We start from the raw sequence: 16663 nt of genomic DNA, 5'->3' as shown, positions 1-16663 counted from the left end.
ATCCCTTATTGGCATGCTCATGGACATCTACCGGCCTTTTGTTCTTTACTTGTTAAATACTCCAATGTAGCAAGACATTATTGTTGCAAACTGTCGAAACTAAACTCTTCTGTGTTGTTACCGTTGGAGATCTGGTTGCCGTTCTCTACCGGGACAGGGCTCGGGGAGTGGAGAGAGTGGTTGTTGGCGTTCTTGTCTTGCAGCTGCAGAGATGGTGATGTGGGCGCAGAGCCACAATCCTCCCTCCCTGGCAGATTGATATTGGAATTGAATCCTGGAAAAATTATAACCAGAAATAAAAATACACACTATAAGCCCATACAAGTCACCTTGTGTTCACAAGACATTAGTTGTGTTATAGTTAAGCAAATCTATTTCCCAGAGATCGTATGTTTTAGTCATTTTGGCGAAAATGAAAAGATTTTTCCAAGATGTTGCCTTTTGGTGGTCAGGCGACTTTGGTGGTGAGGTGACTGCCTCTGCAGCTCCTCGGGGTTGACATGTGTTCACAAACGGCACGAGTAAGTGACTCTGGTTACATACGTGCGTGTCAGTTTGAGCGGTAACTCATCAGCTGCTGTCCCACGCTGAGAATCTGTGCCTCTCAGCCCCTCTACAGTCACATGATACCTAAATATAAGCTTAGTAAACTCTAACATACCGTAGGCCACAGAGTTTGTGTTTGGGACAGCAAATCTAAAAAAGAGAATTTGAAGTTGCTATTAAAGGAAAACGGGCTGTTTTGTGAAGTATTGTTGCTAAAGAATGCCACATGGCATTCTTGTGGTTCTCTCATACCTAACGGTGAGTGAGGGAGGGCGGGAGGGGAAGTCAGCTGCTCTTCACAAAGATATTTGGGATAGCAACTGTAACCACTAGCCACTCCCCCAGAGTCAAGTATCACATTCAGTCATTTAACCACCAAGAGGGAACGGAAGTGGGTTGTCCCGTTAAGCCCCACGGCATCCCGGCGCACTCAGATCTAAGAGGACCGCTGTGGTCTGCCCGCTCAAAATACCCCATGGCCCGCTCCCCCTGTTACACACACCATTTTCCATGATGCCAGTGCTTTTCCTGCTCAGGTCCAGGTGCTGACGAAGAGTCAATTGCGAGATGGGATGCAAGGCGAATGCGTCAGCATACGCACTCGCCCGCATACAGAGTCTTATAAGGCGTTCAACTGCCTGCCGCTTGAGCATTTTGCATTTATAGATGCATGACGCAATAGTTAGCTACGCAAATCAAGTGTCTCCTTAATAAGGCCCTGGAAGGATGATTGATTATTTACAGCTGAGACCGGTTTGGCGGTAGTTTTTCGTCTTCTAGATAAGCTGTCCAGGCTGAACTCTTCACTGCTGCTGAGCATTCACACTCCCTTCAGCGGAACACGAGTGAGCCGTTAAATATTTGATGCCTAATCCTCATCATTCTGCTGCTCATGTTTTATTAACAGAGCCACAAGTTACACACTGAGGAAACGGATGCTGAGACAAAAACATCAGGAGAGAAGAGTTTACCATCATCTTACCACAAACACTATAAAGTAATAGCTTTTTGGTTGTGCATGCTTTGACCTAATGACCCCTGACTCACTTTGCCCGACTCTAGTGTCTGGGTCACATGTGCATGCAGCTCAGTCTGCTCCTTCACACAGTTACCCTGCTAGAACAAACAGATTGCTTTCTATTGCTAAAAGTTGAACTGTGATCTGGAAATGACAACATCCTGAGCTTAATGTCGTAGTTGCAGGTTGGAAAACCAGTGCTTTAGCTAACTTTGTTTTCAGTGATCAGGCTAACCGTTATGGTTTTATTTTTGCGTGTGTTGCCTGTGTTTTTCTGTGTGTTTTTGCATTGAAACACCATGGAAGCATGACCACTAAAGGTTGGGTGATTCACACAGATACCAGCTATCAAAAGTGCAAATTAATAGTTGACTTCAGCGACTAATAGGACTTCCTTATCAATCAATCAATCAATCAATCAAATTTTATTTCTAAAGCGCTTTTCAAACAAAGTGTGATTCAAAGTGCTTTACAAAATGACCCCCGATTCCCATAACAGGTTAAAAACATTTACAAACATATGCAAGCACACGCACACACAGACTCACACACACACACAAGTAAAAATTATATTAGGCTGAGTCCAGATGTGCCAAGTATGGTAATGCAAGGAAACGCCATCAGAGGAGCCGTCTGCCCCGGCAGCATCAGGTCTTCCACACTAAGTCAGGGCGCTCAGTGGAGGGGGAGCATAGACCCCCACCTATAGAGCGCCCAGGAAGCCACAGTCGACCACCGCTCCCAGGGCAGAGGGCCCCCACAGAGGAAACACTGGATTAAAATGAGTAAAAATGTAATAAAAGAGCTAATATAAATGACAAAAATGAGAAAATAAGTAATAAATAAAATGATATAGACAGTAAAATAATAATTTAATAATAAAACTGTGCTAAAATATAATTATATAGAACATGCAAAGCAAGTAACAAAATATAATCATGTAAAACGAGAAATAAAGCTGTAGAAAATATTTAGATAAAAGCTAACCTAAAAAGATGGGTCTTGAGTCTTGACTTAATAACATGAACGTTCTCTGCGGCCCTGAGGTCCTCTGGCAGCTCGTTCCAGAGTCGAGGGCCATAACACTGGAACGACGCCTCGCCGTGAGTTTGTGTCCTGACTTTAGGGATGACCAGGAGACGCCTGCCAGAGGAGCGCAGAGGCCGCGAGGGTTCATATTGTAAAAGCAGTTCTGATAGATAAGAAGGCCCAAGACCGTTAAGACACTTAAAAACCATTAGAAGAACCTTAAAATTGATCCTGAAACATACGGGGAGCCAATGCAATGATTCTAAAACCGGTGTCATGTGCTCCCGCCTCTGCTTAGTCAGAAGTTTGAGATAAGGGACAGAGGGGAAACCTCTAACTTTGGGTTTCTGGGCACCATGGGCATTCCAATTTATCTTTCCAACTTGGAAGAAATGGAGACCACAAAGTGCAATTGGAATGTTTAGGTGGGTTATGCATGCTAGCTCATTAGCCAATAAACTGGCTAATTACTTATGTTGAACTCAACCAATTTACTGGAAAGATGTTTCATTTCAGTAGAATTGACTGAATCTGTGTTACTGACACACCTCCATCTCTCATCTTGCGGCCAGATGTTGACTTCCTCAGCAGGCTGCGTCCAGAGCTGAACAGGGTGTTGAGTTCATCCAGAGGGCTGGTCAGGGGTCTGCCGTTGGCTGGGTTGAAAAGCAGCGGAGATGATGAGCATGAGTGTGCTCTTTGCGGCTCCGGACGGGACATCTTCGCAGGTGAGTAGGGTGGAGGCTTCCCCACTGGTTCCCCACCTGCCCTCTGTGAGGATGTTTTGGGGGAATCTGAGCCCCCAGTGACAGATGCTGCTCGAGTCAGAGTCAGGAAGCTGACCTCAGGTGGGAAGGGGAAGTGCGAGGGGGGTCTGTAGGGAGGAGGCGGGGCGCTTGGGGGAGGGGGTGGAGGTGGAGGTGTCAGCGGAGGTGTGGATTTTTTTTCTGGCGCAAGAACCGTCAGACTAGGCGAGGAGTCGGCCCTTTGGCGAGAAAACTGCGGGGACAAGGGGCTGTCTGGGCCAGTGGCGTAGTTCAGATTTGTCTCAAATACTGGTAGTTTCTTGACCTCCAGCGGGGTTAGGGGTGACTCATCAGAAGCAGGAGAACAGGTGACAGGAGAGGGTGGAAATACCAGGAGGGGTGGACGATGAGGGAGCAGATTGGGAAAGGGAGTAGGGATGTCTTTGCCTTGCTGGGCTTTGGGGGCTCCACTGTTCTGAGAGTGAATGATATCCATAGCAGTAATAACTCCAACGGATGCTTGTTTGCTTTCTCCGCTTTGTGGTGGAGACACCCCAAATCCCACCAGGCCCAAGGTTAGGGCCTGGAGTTTGGCTGCCTTGGTTAACGCAGAAGGAGGAGTTCCACCTTCTTCAGGAGGAAGATATTTCATCTCCTCATAGACAGCTTCTGAGTCTATTTGATCTGGGCTATCAGGGGGCTCCTGGAGGCTCCGAGCCCGAGGCTGGGACCCCAACATCTCTATGTATACATCCTCTTCATCATGGCCCTTGAATAGGCTTAGTGCTACCCCTTGTGGAGCATCTATAGAGGCCGCTCTGTGCAACAAGCCTCCAAATCCTCCACCACGGGAAAGCAGGGCTAGCTTTACATCAGCAGGGCGCAGCTGGTGGAGATGGGGTGCTACAGCGTTAATCTCCTCATACGAGCCCGAAAGCTTAGTGTTGGGGCTGCGCTTCGGTTTCGGGGGTGGTACCTTTCTCGTGGTTGTGTAATCATCACTGTGAGGACGAGGCTTGGTTGAAGCTGAAGAAATGACAACACAGAAGAAATAAAAATGATGTGTAAAAGCAACAAGGAATAAAATCACGTTTGTCGGTAATGTGATATACCTGCTGGGTCACTGGGAGACAGCTGGGATTTAGGGGGACTTCCAGCAGGTGAATCACAGCCCTCAGGAGTAGAGCTCTCTTTGGCAGCCATTGTCAACCCTGCACTAACTGCTTCATAAGATGCACTCAGACGGGTGCTGGGATCCCTCTTTGGTTTAGGAGGAGGTTGCTTCCTTGGAGAGGAAAGACTTCCACCACCGACACCATCCTGATTGGTTTGGGATACCTGTGGCAAGGGTGGTTTGACAGGTGGACTAGCGCAGAAGTGGACCATGTTGTCCACAGCAAGAGGTATGGGCACAGAACTGGAACGAAAATGGCGGATGACTCGACTGCCCCCACTGACTGGACCCTCATGGAGTTTTCCACCTTTTTCCACCATCCTAAAAACAAAGAAAAAAGATATTGGGAAGTTAAACCAAAGTAGGTAATAAAATACATGTCTATTAGTTCTTTAAAGGTGCAATTTGTAAGAATTAGGTAAGAATAACATCCTGTGGTCAAATTTGGTTACTGCAGCCCATTTTTCAAACACAATTGACTTTTTTACAACTGTTTTCTGAGTTTCACGGATGTTGCCAGCTACAGATCAGCACCAGAATATTTGGGATGACGAGAAAAGACAAGCCCTACACAGCAAGTTGATAAATACATTTTACTGTATCAATACGCTTTTTGGATTCAATTTAAAAAGCAACTTGAGATATTTTAGAACTAGCTATTTGATTCTAATTCATTGTTAGCATTGTTAGCTCAACATTAGCTTAGCGTTAGCTCAACGTTAACCACTAGCCCTTTTTATCCGATATTACAGTAAAACAAAAACAATGCCGTGGCTTTTAAGGGTACAAGAAATAACTTCTTGGTTGCTTAGGTGGCTTAGGATTTTTACAAATCCTTGCTGTGTCTTTCCAGCTGGTGTCAATTTACAAATGACGACACAGACTTGGCAAACTCGCGGGACTACGTCCCTCTTTGGCCATTTTGAAAGGAGAAAAACCCACAACCGCAAATGTGTTTCAGTGTAAACTTTCTTCCAACGTGGTTGAGAAATAATTCTATTTTGTGAATTTCACTCCAAAATTACGTACACTCAGTGCACCTTTTAAAATGTAGCATTGACAATTTTCCTATCGTCACATCCATACATAGCTGGCTAATGTATTAAAAACCATATTGCAAATTTTGGAGCTAAAGAGGGCAATTTGATAGCAACAAGCAGAGAGATTATGCTTTAAATATAATCTCCTTGCTGTAACTGGATAACATTCAGCTTGATATTTCCTCGACTGAACTGGGGTAGCCATCTGTTACATCAGAGATTGCAGGCAGGGGGTCACTGAGCATGTGTGGAGGTGATCAGGGAATGCATTTTAAGAAGTCAGCAGATAAACAAGGAAACTGCAGGAATAACTCTTGTCCCTGCCTGCCTTCTTACAACTTTCCTCCCATTAGACTCCCCCTTTTGCTCCCATCTTAAATCCCAACAGCAGATGTCATAATAACAAATAGACAAAAGAAAGAGAAATCATGCAATATATATCAGTAGTTTTAATTTGTCTGCTTCATTGACAGGGATTGATCACGAAAGGAAATTAGAAATTAACACTTGACCTAAGGTTCAATTGTAATTGTTTTAAAGGAAAGGTTTTGTTTCTTATGTTTGCTTTCTTGCTGCAAGGCAACAATGAGAACAACTGTGCCACCACATAGCGGGCTGTGGCACTCTTATTAAAAAAAAGTCCTAGTAGTTCATGCAAATCCTTTTTTTAACCTTGAAAGGACATGTTTATTTATTTTCTCATTTGGATAGAATGCTCATTTGCAAAGTCAAATACCAGCAGCAGCTGTAGCTGTGGCACTTGATGTGCAGTTTAAATCACTTCCTGTAGAATAATATAATATAATATAATATAATATAATATAATATAATATAATATAATATAATATAATATAATATAATAATGTTTCTGCCAAGTAAAATTACTAAAAAAATACTATGTTATTCAATTATATTGTCTTTTTTCAGCCACTAATAAACCATTTTAAAATTATTACTAGCAATAGCAATACCTGTTTACTGTGCAAACAAATACATTCAAGCTAAAAAAAAATAAATAAAGAAAGAAAAAGCAGCACTAACCCACATTTATGAGACGATTAGTGAGAAATCCGACTAAGAGTTCTGTTTTGTTATATGAAACAGGGTCTTCCTTTTAAAATGAAGGTCATACACTCAGCACCATTTCTTTTTAATGCGTTTTTCTTTTACCCAAGCCCTTTGGGTTCATTTCCACTTCCTCTGGGGTAATTTACTATATTAGAATGAGGCAAAGCGAAGACTGGAGTAGAGTTCCATAGGTGCAACATTATACAATCTGATAATGCAGCTCCTTATCTGACCATCCATCATGAAGCTTACAATTAAAAGTCTTCAGTGTGCAGGTATAGAATGACATCATTAATCACAAAACACCTGCTGTGCAGACATTGACACACACACGCCGGAACATAATCACACACGATTAAACCTGCAAACATGATGAAAGTAAAATTATTATTTCATTGTCATGAATGTTGTGATAACTGCAGAATCTTTGGATCAATGCGGTCAGATATCTAATATCATGAAGATTTTATTTTTTATTGCTTATTTTCACTGATTAGAGTGAAAATATTAATCTCCTGGTTATTTTCAGTAAATACGAATAACTCTACTTGATTGTACTACCTCAAACTCAAAATTCTGCCCAACAAATTGTATTTGCAAACATATTTAACCTCAAAAAGCAAAAAATCATTGAAGAGGTTGAGTTCTTTAGAAATGTGCTTGTTGAAATTTAAATACTTCATGAGTTTTTAGATTAGTCACCGATTTATTTTCAGTAAACTGATTTATGAACAAAGAGTCGAAGCTCTAATTAGTAGAAATGTGGGAGTCGACATCGATCAACGCAAAAGCCAAAACTCTGATTAAAAAAAAATGGTCAAAAGGAGAACAAAGACAGAATAATTGACGTTGTGTCTTTTCGTTTAGATCTAATTTAAAAGTGAATAACTGTGCTGATTTACCTCCTGACTGGCTGATCCTCCTCCTTGCCCACTGGTTCTGGCCTCTCACCGAGAGGTGGGCTGTTGCTGACGGTGTTTAGTGGGCCGTGGCCCCGCAGGCGGTCGCTCTCCCGTGCAATGTCAGAAGCATTTTGGATAACCAGCTGGTCATAGGTTCGAAGCCCCACGTCTTCAGCTCCCTGTAGGAAACGTTCCACATTGCACTCCTCTTTGTGATGTAGCAACAGCCTATGACTGACCCGTTGTCTGGCCAGCCAACCACGAACCACTGGGCCACAGAAGAAAGGTGTGAGACTCTAACACACACAAGCATGTTTCTATTTGCTTCCTGTACCATTGAGTGTTACCTTTTTGACAAGTGATAATCTTTTTAAGGAGCTGGTAGCATCGGTCGTTGAGCTGGTCAGCCTGCCAGTATCTCAGAAACACTTTGCTGGTGCCCATCTACACACAATTCACACAAAACACACAATTCACGCATGTAGGATTCTTTATTGCATCCAGTGCTGCACCAACAATTAAAATTTTGACCTTGCAAGGTTTTTTTTTTTTTGGTTAAACACTCAAAAAATGTGGCTGAGCAATGATGCAGCAATAATTTATGATAATAAGTGGGAGTGGAGTGGGAATATGTGCAGATTTGCATACTAGCAATGCACTTAATCCCCTGGACTTTGGGGTCCTATGGAGGAGGGGCTGGATGTTGACCCGAGTCAGTCCATGCAAGGTGCATGAGGCTGTGGGGATGACATCCTTGTACTGATCAGACTAATTCGTCACCAGTTAGGTGTAAAATGTGTGCGGAAAACAGGGCGGCAAAATACGTGTTTGCAGGACAATGTGGGGGAGAGAGTGTATGGATGTGTGTGACCTGTGGGGTCACACATTCAGACACAACAGCAGTCTAGCAGTCAGAACAGAGAGGTGTGTGTGTGTGTGTGTGTGTGTGTGTGTGTGTGAGTGGAATTATGATGAGACTGGACAGCTGGAACAAGTTGTCAAGATTCCATGGGATCCTCCAAATGTAAGGGTCAGGGATTAAGTCATCTGGCAAATCTTTTGTTATTGATAAAGACAAAAAATAAAAGGGGAAACCAGGCGCCAGGGTGTGCAGACAAAACACACCTGCCATCCTTGGAGTTTTGACTGCTGCAGAACCATGCGGCACTTCTCCTCTGTTGACAATTTCTTTTTGACTCCCAAAGTTGGGATTACGAGGTCTTTATATCTGAGGAAGATGAGGGAAAAAGGAGGATGACATTAGAGCTGTGGAGGTAAACATGCTGAGTAGAGATTTTCCTACAAGACATGGCCTCTGTTCCTTTTAGAAACAATGGATTCAAAGGTCAGTGAGGTTAGATGGTGGAGGAGCCAGAGAGCATCTGTTCCTGTCAATGTTGTCCTGGGCAACAGTTGCTGTGAATGATCAGCTGGACTGAGTCAGGGGCTTGTTTTTGTTTATTTACCCAGATGGTGGTGGAGAAATGTTCATAAAGGCTCATATCGTTGGTAGACTAACAGTTTGTGCATAAGGTGGAAGCTCCCCGTGTGTGCACATGGATAAAAGAGGAATGCAAATAGCAGCTGCCTTGTGAGGGAAAACCGACACTGATGTCAGTGTGTTGTAAATGTTCTATCTGCATTGTTCCACATGTGACAGACAGCTGGCTCATAAAAGTTTTAGCTTTTCATATAAAGATCAAACACAGGATTAAATGTCATTATAGTAGTGACAATAAAAGAAAACACAGGACGTGTGTAAAGGTTGTAATCCATCAAGATTACAGCCTTTATAACTGCACTACAAATTAATGACTTCATTGAATAAAAGCTCATTGTTTGGAGGAATGTGTTTGGCCTGCAGCCCTTTTAGCTGAAAAAGGATGTGGTTGAAGCTCCTTTGGTCTAATCTTATGAAGAGATTACGGAACATTATGATATAAAAAGACAAAATCTCAGACATTTAGCACAATTTGATGGAGAAAATTTTCATTTAGACTATTATTTTTTTTGCTTAAAGGGAGACTAGGCGGTTTTGGCTTGCTTTTAGCACCCCCTAGTGTCTGTTTTAATACAACCAAAAGCAAAACTTGTCTCTTCGCTGTGCGTTCATCGTTTTAGCTCCTTAATCTGAAAGCTGACATGTCTCCTCAACCTTTATTAGTGTCTACAGCAGCGGTTCATCACTAAATTAAACAAATCAGCTGTATTTGTGATCTAAAACATGCAGGGATAATGCTGGAACCAGACTGCAGCACCAGGTATGCCAGCTCAGACCGGACCGGCACTCTGAAGATGCAAATGCTGTATTCTGGCCACAGAGGGAGATGGAGGTTTGAGAGACATTTCAGTAGTGTAAAGGGTCATTTTAGCAGAGATGTGAACAAGTCACTGCTTTGCAAGTCCCTAGTAAGTCACAAGTCTTTCCAGTCAAGTCTTGAGTCAAGTTCAAGTCAAAAACAACCAAGTCCAAGTCGATTCCAAAGTCAGTGATGTGGAAGTCCAAGTCAAGTCCAAGTTCTTAATGGCCCTATGTGTGAAATCCATTGAAATCATGATGAAAAGGTGCAACTCTTTAACGCCATGCAGTTCAGAGAGAGTATTGCAGCTACGGTGGCTCACTCGTGATTTTGACTGTATAATACATTTCCAACCTGTGTAGCCTAACCCACACAAAGCTTAAAACAAGCTACTTGACCTTTTTTAAAAAGCATTTATAATTATGACTGTTTAATCAACCTACCATTTCTGAAGGAAGAAAGCTAGTTCTGTTATGGGCCATTCCCATCTGTACCGGGTCGGCCCGGGCCGGATAGCGTAGGTTGTTTACATATCTGGGTGGCCTGGTATTTTTCCGGGCCAACCAAGGCTCATTCTCAGCCCTCTTCTCGAGGGGGTCTGCTTCAGGCCGACCAGGGCCAACACACCCACTGCTGACAGCAAATTCACACCTTCCACTAGAGCAAGCCTCTGATTGGTGGGTAGAATCAGCCCACATGGGCTTAAGGCAAGGATGTGTGGAATCAACCGGGCCAGGCTGGGGCCAACTGGGGCTACCCGGCCCGGGCCGACCCGGTACAGATAGGAATGGCCCATTAGATCTTGAAGCTGTCATGATTCACACACGGAGGAGGGGTGACGTCAGCCGGGAGGTCAGGTGTTGTGAGAAATTGTGTTCCCCTGAAATATTCTGTCTCCTGGTGTCGGGAGATTGCACTTCAGGCTATACATTTGTGATAAACTTATGGTAAAATGATGTCATGTAATGTAATAATGTCATGCTTGATGCTTTTATATCTAATTGTCCTCCTAAAAGCAATAAAAATGGTACAGCAAAAACATTCCTGTTCACTCTCTACAAACTTATTTATCGTTTTTGAAAGTTATGGAAAAGGATGTAATTTCACTCAGTTTAACCATCTTTTACTTGAGGTAGCTAAATCACAGTAAACAACTGTGATTTAGCCACTGGCTAGCGGACGAGCGCTGGGGCGTGTTGGGAGAGACAGCAGGCTGCGGGAAGAGAGGAGACTTGAGTAAAAGGACTTTGGAACGGACACGTTGGGACCGGATCGGGAGTTCTGGTACTAGGAAAAGACGAATGAACAACTTGAGGTGAGTTTGGGAGTCAGAGACACTAATCAGAGGCTGGCGTCCAGCTAATAGTGGGCGGGGATCTGAACATTTGCGGCTTCCTTGTGTTGGACATGATGAGGAACTGACAAATTTTAACTGTCTTTTGATTTAATTGTTTTGTTTTTTTATTCAAACTATCAAGTACAGCAAAGGTGTAGCTATTCCTTTCTATGTCTTAGTTGAATTACCGGACTCCATGTTTCCAGGGTGCACTGCTGCTCTCTGCTGGTTCTTTCAGGTCACAGTCATAGTCCAAACGCGTAACGTGGAGCTCGTATGTCCCTAAACAGCTACTGTATTTTAAGATGGTGGATGACCATGGCGCGTTGACCGTTTATGTATTTAAAATGTATAAGTTCAAGTTGAGAGAAATATTTAGAATTGATGTTTGTGAGAAATATTAGTGAAAACAGACAAGTTTGTGAACTGGAAACAAAGGATTTTACAGTAAACAGGTAGAAATATCACACTTTAACTTTGAATTTTCAAGTCATAATCAAGTCATCTGTCCAACTTCAATTTAATTACAATGATAATGGATAAATTCCAGAAATAAAGTTTCTTAAAACTTAATTAGTTTGCTCAAACAAGCAGAAAGTGCAAATGAAATTGAATATAAACAAAGTGCTGCTGCAGTTAGCAGTACAAGATCACACCCAGAAAAAAGAATGATTCATGACTTTCGTCCATGTCGGGCCACTTTTGTGCTAAAATATCAAATATGCTCAAGTCATCATCAAGTCAACAGATGCAAGTCGATTCAAATCGCAAGTCATTGGCGTTCAAGTCCGAGTCAAGTCATAAGTCTTTATAGATTTTATCAAGTCAAGTCAGAAGTCATTAAAACAAAAACTCGAGTCTGACTCGAGCCCAAGTCATGTGACTCGAGTCCTCACCTCTGCATTTTAACACATACTAGCGCAAGATAATCCCTTTAATATCTGTCAGTTTCACAGAGTTTTAGATAGTTTTGCTCTGGCTAAGGTAGATTAGCTGTGATGCTAATATAAGCTAGCTCCAATTGGGTTGTCTTAGCCATCTAATGATTATTTCCTGAGAGTTTCATTAAAATGTATTCATTACAATGTTTGGCTTAGGAAGAGATGGGGTTGCCTTTTTAAACTGAGATCTAAAATCATCAGTTAAGACCAGGTTAAGACTAAAATGATGTGTTACAAATTACTTTCAGCTCCGATACCAGATATTTTCTTGAAACTATTAAACAATGTCCTCCATCAAATAAGAGATGAGCATCAAAAGATGATGGCATAAATATGTGCTCATGCACTCCATGACTCATGCTATTTATTATGACACATTTCCCAATGAATCAGGAATTGCAACTGTGCTCAGCAATAAAAGTCAACGTTTGTTTTGCATCGCATATTTAGTCTGTGTCCAGGAAGTGTTTGCGAGTGTGACTGTTGTATCTGGAAACTTATGAACGTTATCATAACTGGGAAATCTCAAGAGTCTGAATTACAGCTGGGTTAAATTTCGCTGAACTGACCTGGCTGCTGCAGAAGCATTTCAGAATCAGAAAGCTTTGTTATTGCATGAGAAAGCAATGAAATTAGGGGGTGATCAAATGGTGAATTTGGTTTACAGATAACGAAACATAAGATGTATGAAGAGAAAATAGTAAAACTGATAAAATGACAGAAAGGTAGGTATAAAATATATAAGGAGTGTATATATATATATATATATATATATATATATATATATATATATATATATATATATATATAAAGGAGTGTATATATATATATATATATATATATATATATATAAAGGAGTGTATATATATATATATATATATATATATATATATATATATATATATATATATAAAGGAGTGTATATATATATATATATATATATATATATAAAGGAGTGTGTGTATATATATATATATATATATATATATATATATATATATATATATATATATATATATATGTATGTATATATATGTATATATATAAAATATATATACACACAAATATCACACACTATCATTTATCAATAGCTCTTGATACAACTGAAAGATTATATGTGATCTTTTAATTCTTAAATACATTTGTAGGTGTATAAGACTGATTTATAGGTATAACCAGAGGTCGAAAGTAACGAATTACATTTACTCGCATTACTGTAATTGAGTAGCTTTTTTGTATATTTATACTTTTTAAGTCGTTTTTAAAAGCTCTACTTTAACTTTTACTTGAGTAAGTTTTTTAAAAAGAATTGTAATTCGCTACATTTTAAATGATATCCGTTACTGAGTAAAAATAAATTATAGGCTTAATAAATTAAAAATATTACGTGTAGCAGCGTTGGAACGGAAAGAGCACCTACATGAGCGCCACGTCTAAAACGGGGGTGGGGGGGTGGGGGGGGCACACTTTTGCTCAAAGACATCAGTTCAGTCGATCAACTCGCTGTTTACATCCTCTCTCCCTCCTCTCCTGTGGGTTGGAACCCGCACCTTCGCGCACCGGTGTGACGTCATCAGAATTCTGCTTGGTTCGGTAGCGAGACTCGGTTCCGTGTTTGAAATGTGTTTCTCTACCGCTCCGCACGGCAGCAGCAAAATACTGTTTTAGCGCTCATAACAAGCGGATTCTCAGGGCTTTGCTCATAAAACAGAAGACCTGCAGGCCTCTGTGAGTTAAAACATCCTGATACTGTTCAGGTGTAAACATTGTGCTCCATCCCTGTGTTTGAACTCAGAAGATGCTTCTTGATGCCACAGATATGTGATGATTTAGCTTGTTTCTTTATTTTACTCCAGAATACGAGGTTAAATTATTACTAAAGCAATTCAGTGTAGTTAAATTAGTCATGGCGTGCGTGTGTGTGTGTGTGTGTGTGTGTGTGTGTGTGTGTGTGTGTGTGTGTGTGTGTGTGTGTTACACATATAGGACTGTATGAGACAGCATGTTTCATCAAATCCATGCATCGTAAATCTTGGCTGAAGTAACGGCTCAGGAAAATAACTTATATTTCATACATAATGGCGTCTCTACAGTGTCTATGATAATGTTTTATCTTATCTTTGGTCTGGGAGGTGTAACTTATCATGATACAAGCCTTTTAAAACATGTTAAAGTGCTACAAGAAGAGATAAATGCATGAATTTAAAGTTCATGTTTGGAGACCAAAGTTCACAGTTGGCAGGCTCAGGCTGGAGAGGAGACACCATTAGTTCTAGTAACACCTGGGCTCCCAAGGTCTGTTCTGACAGGATGGACATTACGGGACCCTTAAGGATTCCATTTGGATGATTGGAGGATTATTTAGGAGGATTGGAATGAACAAACTGATTTCAGTGGTGAAGGGTTAAATGAGTGAGCGAACCCACTACCAAGGATGAACTCTGCTAACTTTAAAAATCAGCTGCTCTAACTAAGCATGAAGGTCAGAGAGGAGCTCTAGGATGGACATGGATAAAGGAACTGTAATGTAGAGGTACAGTAGGGCAGGGCCAACGTTAGCAGCTGTCATACGGTCCATCTGAAATGTTTGACTTTCATTTAGCTTGTTATGTGACAGGTTAGAGCACAGTCTCATGTTAGAGTTTTGTCATGAGAACATTGAGATACCTCACATACTGATGGCATCTAAAAAATTAATTTTTTCTCAAAATAAAGAATAATTTGAATCACAATTGATACTTACCATCCTAAAAAACCTCGTCCAATCAATGTGCACATCCTGTTCTCACTGATTGGATAGAAATCCCTCCTTCAAGCCGTGCGTGTTTGAGTGTGTGTGTGTGTGCGCACACACAAGCGAATTGTGAACTGGCGTTGTGATTTAGCACTACTTAGATGTAGCCATCCTTACGCTAACAAAAATGTAACTAAGTAACTTTTACTTTGAGTACATTTTGTTTACGATACTTTTTACTTTTACTTGAGTAAAAATTTAAGCAAGTACTTTTACTTGTAATTGAGTAAAAAATTATCAAAGTATTGGTACTCGTACTTAAGTAGGAAATTTTAGTACTCTTTCCACCTCTGGGTATAACCAACATTGGGTATTAAGTTTGATAGAAAACTCTATTTTGCCACTTCTCTGATGCCGTCGGTGAAAGGCAGAATCAGCTGATGAGCTCACACACTTGATGAAGCAAACATAAGAAGCAGATGGCTGGAAACATAAACCACTTGTGTTGTCAATACTGAGTGAGTAAGTGCGTGAGTGAGTGCACATGAATGTGGGATGTGTTTGATTTGCAGAAGAAGTGGGGGCCGCAGTGTGAACTCCACCTAACCCTCTTCCCCTATGATAATACCAGTTCAGCAGACAGCTTACGACCCCCCCCCCTCTGCACTCCCACTCTGGGGCCCATAAAACACAAAAGAACTCTGTAAACCCATGACCTTCCCTATGAGGATATGAAAACTATTGATGCTCCCTGATTTTTATACGACCCAAGGGGCTTCGGATGGACTAGAGGAACTGAAATGACCCCTTTAATACAAATTAAACGCCACGCAGTTGTTCACTATGACCAACAGGGTCTATACTGTACACCAGAGGTTCCCAACCCTTTTTTCTTGAGGGCCCCCCTTGCCTATGTCCAAGACAGGCCAAGACCGCCAACCATAATTATGCTTGTACACACATTAAAAGTGATTCTTAAAAGTTTTATACAGACAGTTGTTACTTTTATACAGAGCTTCGATAAGATTGGATGAGTAATTTGGATTTTATAAATCTAACTTTTACAAATACAATCTTGGTGACCTCACAACCTCGGCACAGAAAAAATTTTGGGGACCCCTGGCTGGGAACCACTGCTGTACACAATGGCTGATAAAACAATGTGGTAATGGCATCGTACCTGTAATCTAAACATTTCCTTCCTCTGTTTTTTCTTTGTTCTGAACATTTAGCACCCATAAACCACTCTGAGAACTGAATATTTAAACAAATATCCTCAAAGGGATTCAGTTTTGTTTGCTTTTACCACCCCCTAGTGTTTGTTATTAATTCAGTGTCGGTATACCGAAAATGAAACCTATCTCCTCGAGGTGCACCTTAATCTAACTGCTGAAATATCTCATCAGCCCTCATTAGTTTCTAGAAGAGCGGTTCATCACTAAATCACACAGATCAGCTGTGTTCATGATCTAAAACATGCAGGAAACATGCTGGAAGCCGACTCCAGCTCCACGTGTCGGCTCCACTCCACTCCACAGCTCCCTCCACTAGGAGGGACCGGACAGGCAACTCTGAAGTTGCACGTGCGGTATTCTGTCCTAAGGGGGCAGTGGGGTCTGAGTGACATTTCATTAACCCTGCCAAGGGTCATTTTAGCACATACTGGCTCAAGGAAATGATTTTAAAAATATGAAAAAGTTGCCTAGTTGTCTATGAAGACCAAGTTCACTGAGAAACTTTTTTTTGTTCATTTTTAAAAGACATTGGGTCACCCTGAGTTTCACATGCAGGCTAAACATACAAATCATCTTCTACCCGTGTTTCCTGCG

General features: G+C 41.4%; 1 protein-coding gene across 1 annotated transcript in view; it reads right to left on the bottom strand.

The window, feature by feature from the left end:
• myo16 (myosin XVI) overlaps positions 1-16663 on the bottom strand; it is a 109140-nt gene that overhangs the window by 15004 nt on the left and 77473 nt on the right. Inside the window, 6 exon segments of the mRNA XM_015966257.3 lie at positions 122-274; positions 3142-4365; positions 4452-4834; positions 7524-7791; positions 7871-7967; positions 8649-8751. Coding sequence (XP_015821743.2) covers positions 122-274; positions 3142-4365; positions 4452-4834; positions 7524-7791; positions 7871-7967; positions 8649-8751 — 2228 coding nt within the window.

This window comes from Nothobranchius furzeri, chromosome 14 (assembly GCF_043380555.1).
Source record: "Nothobranchius furzeri strain GRZ-AD chromosome 14, NfurGRZ-RIMD1, whole genome shotgun sequence".
In the NCBI taxonomy this organism is placed as follows: domain Eukaryota; kingdom Metazoa; phylum Chordata; class Actinopteri; order Cyprinodontiformes; family Nothobranchiidae; genus Nothobranchius; species Nothobranchius furzeri.
Note: the sequence above shows the minus strand (reverse complement) of the source record. Positions and strands in the feature narration are given on the sequence as shown.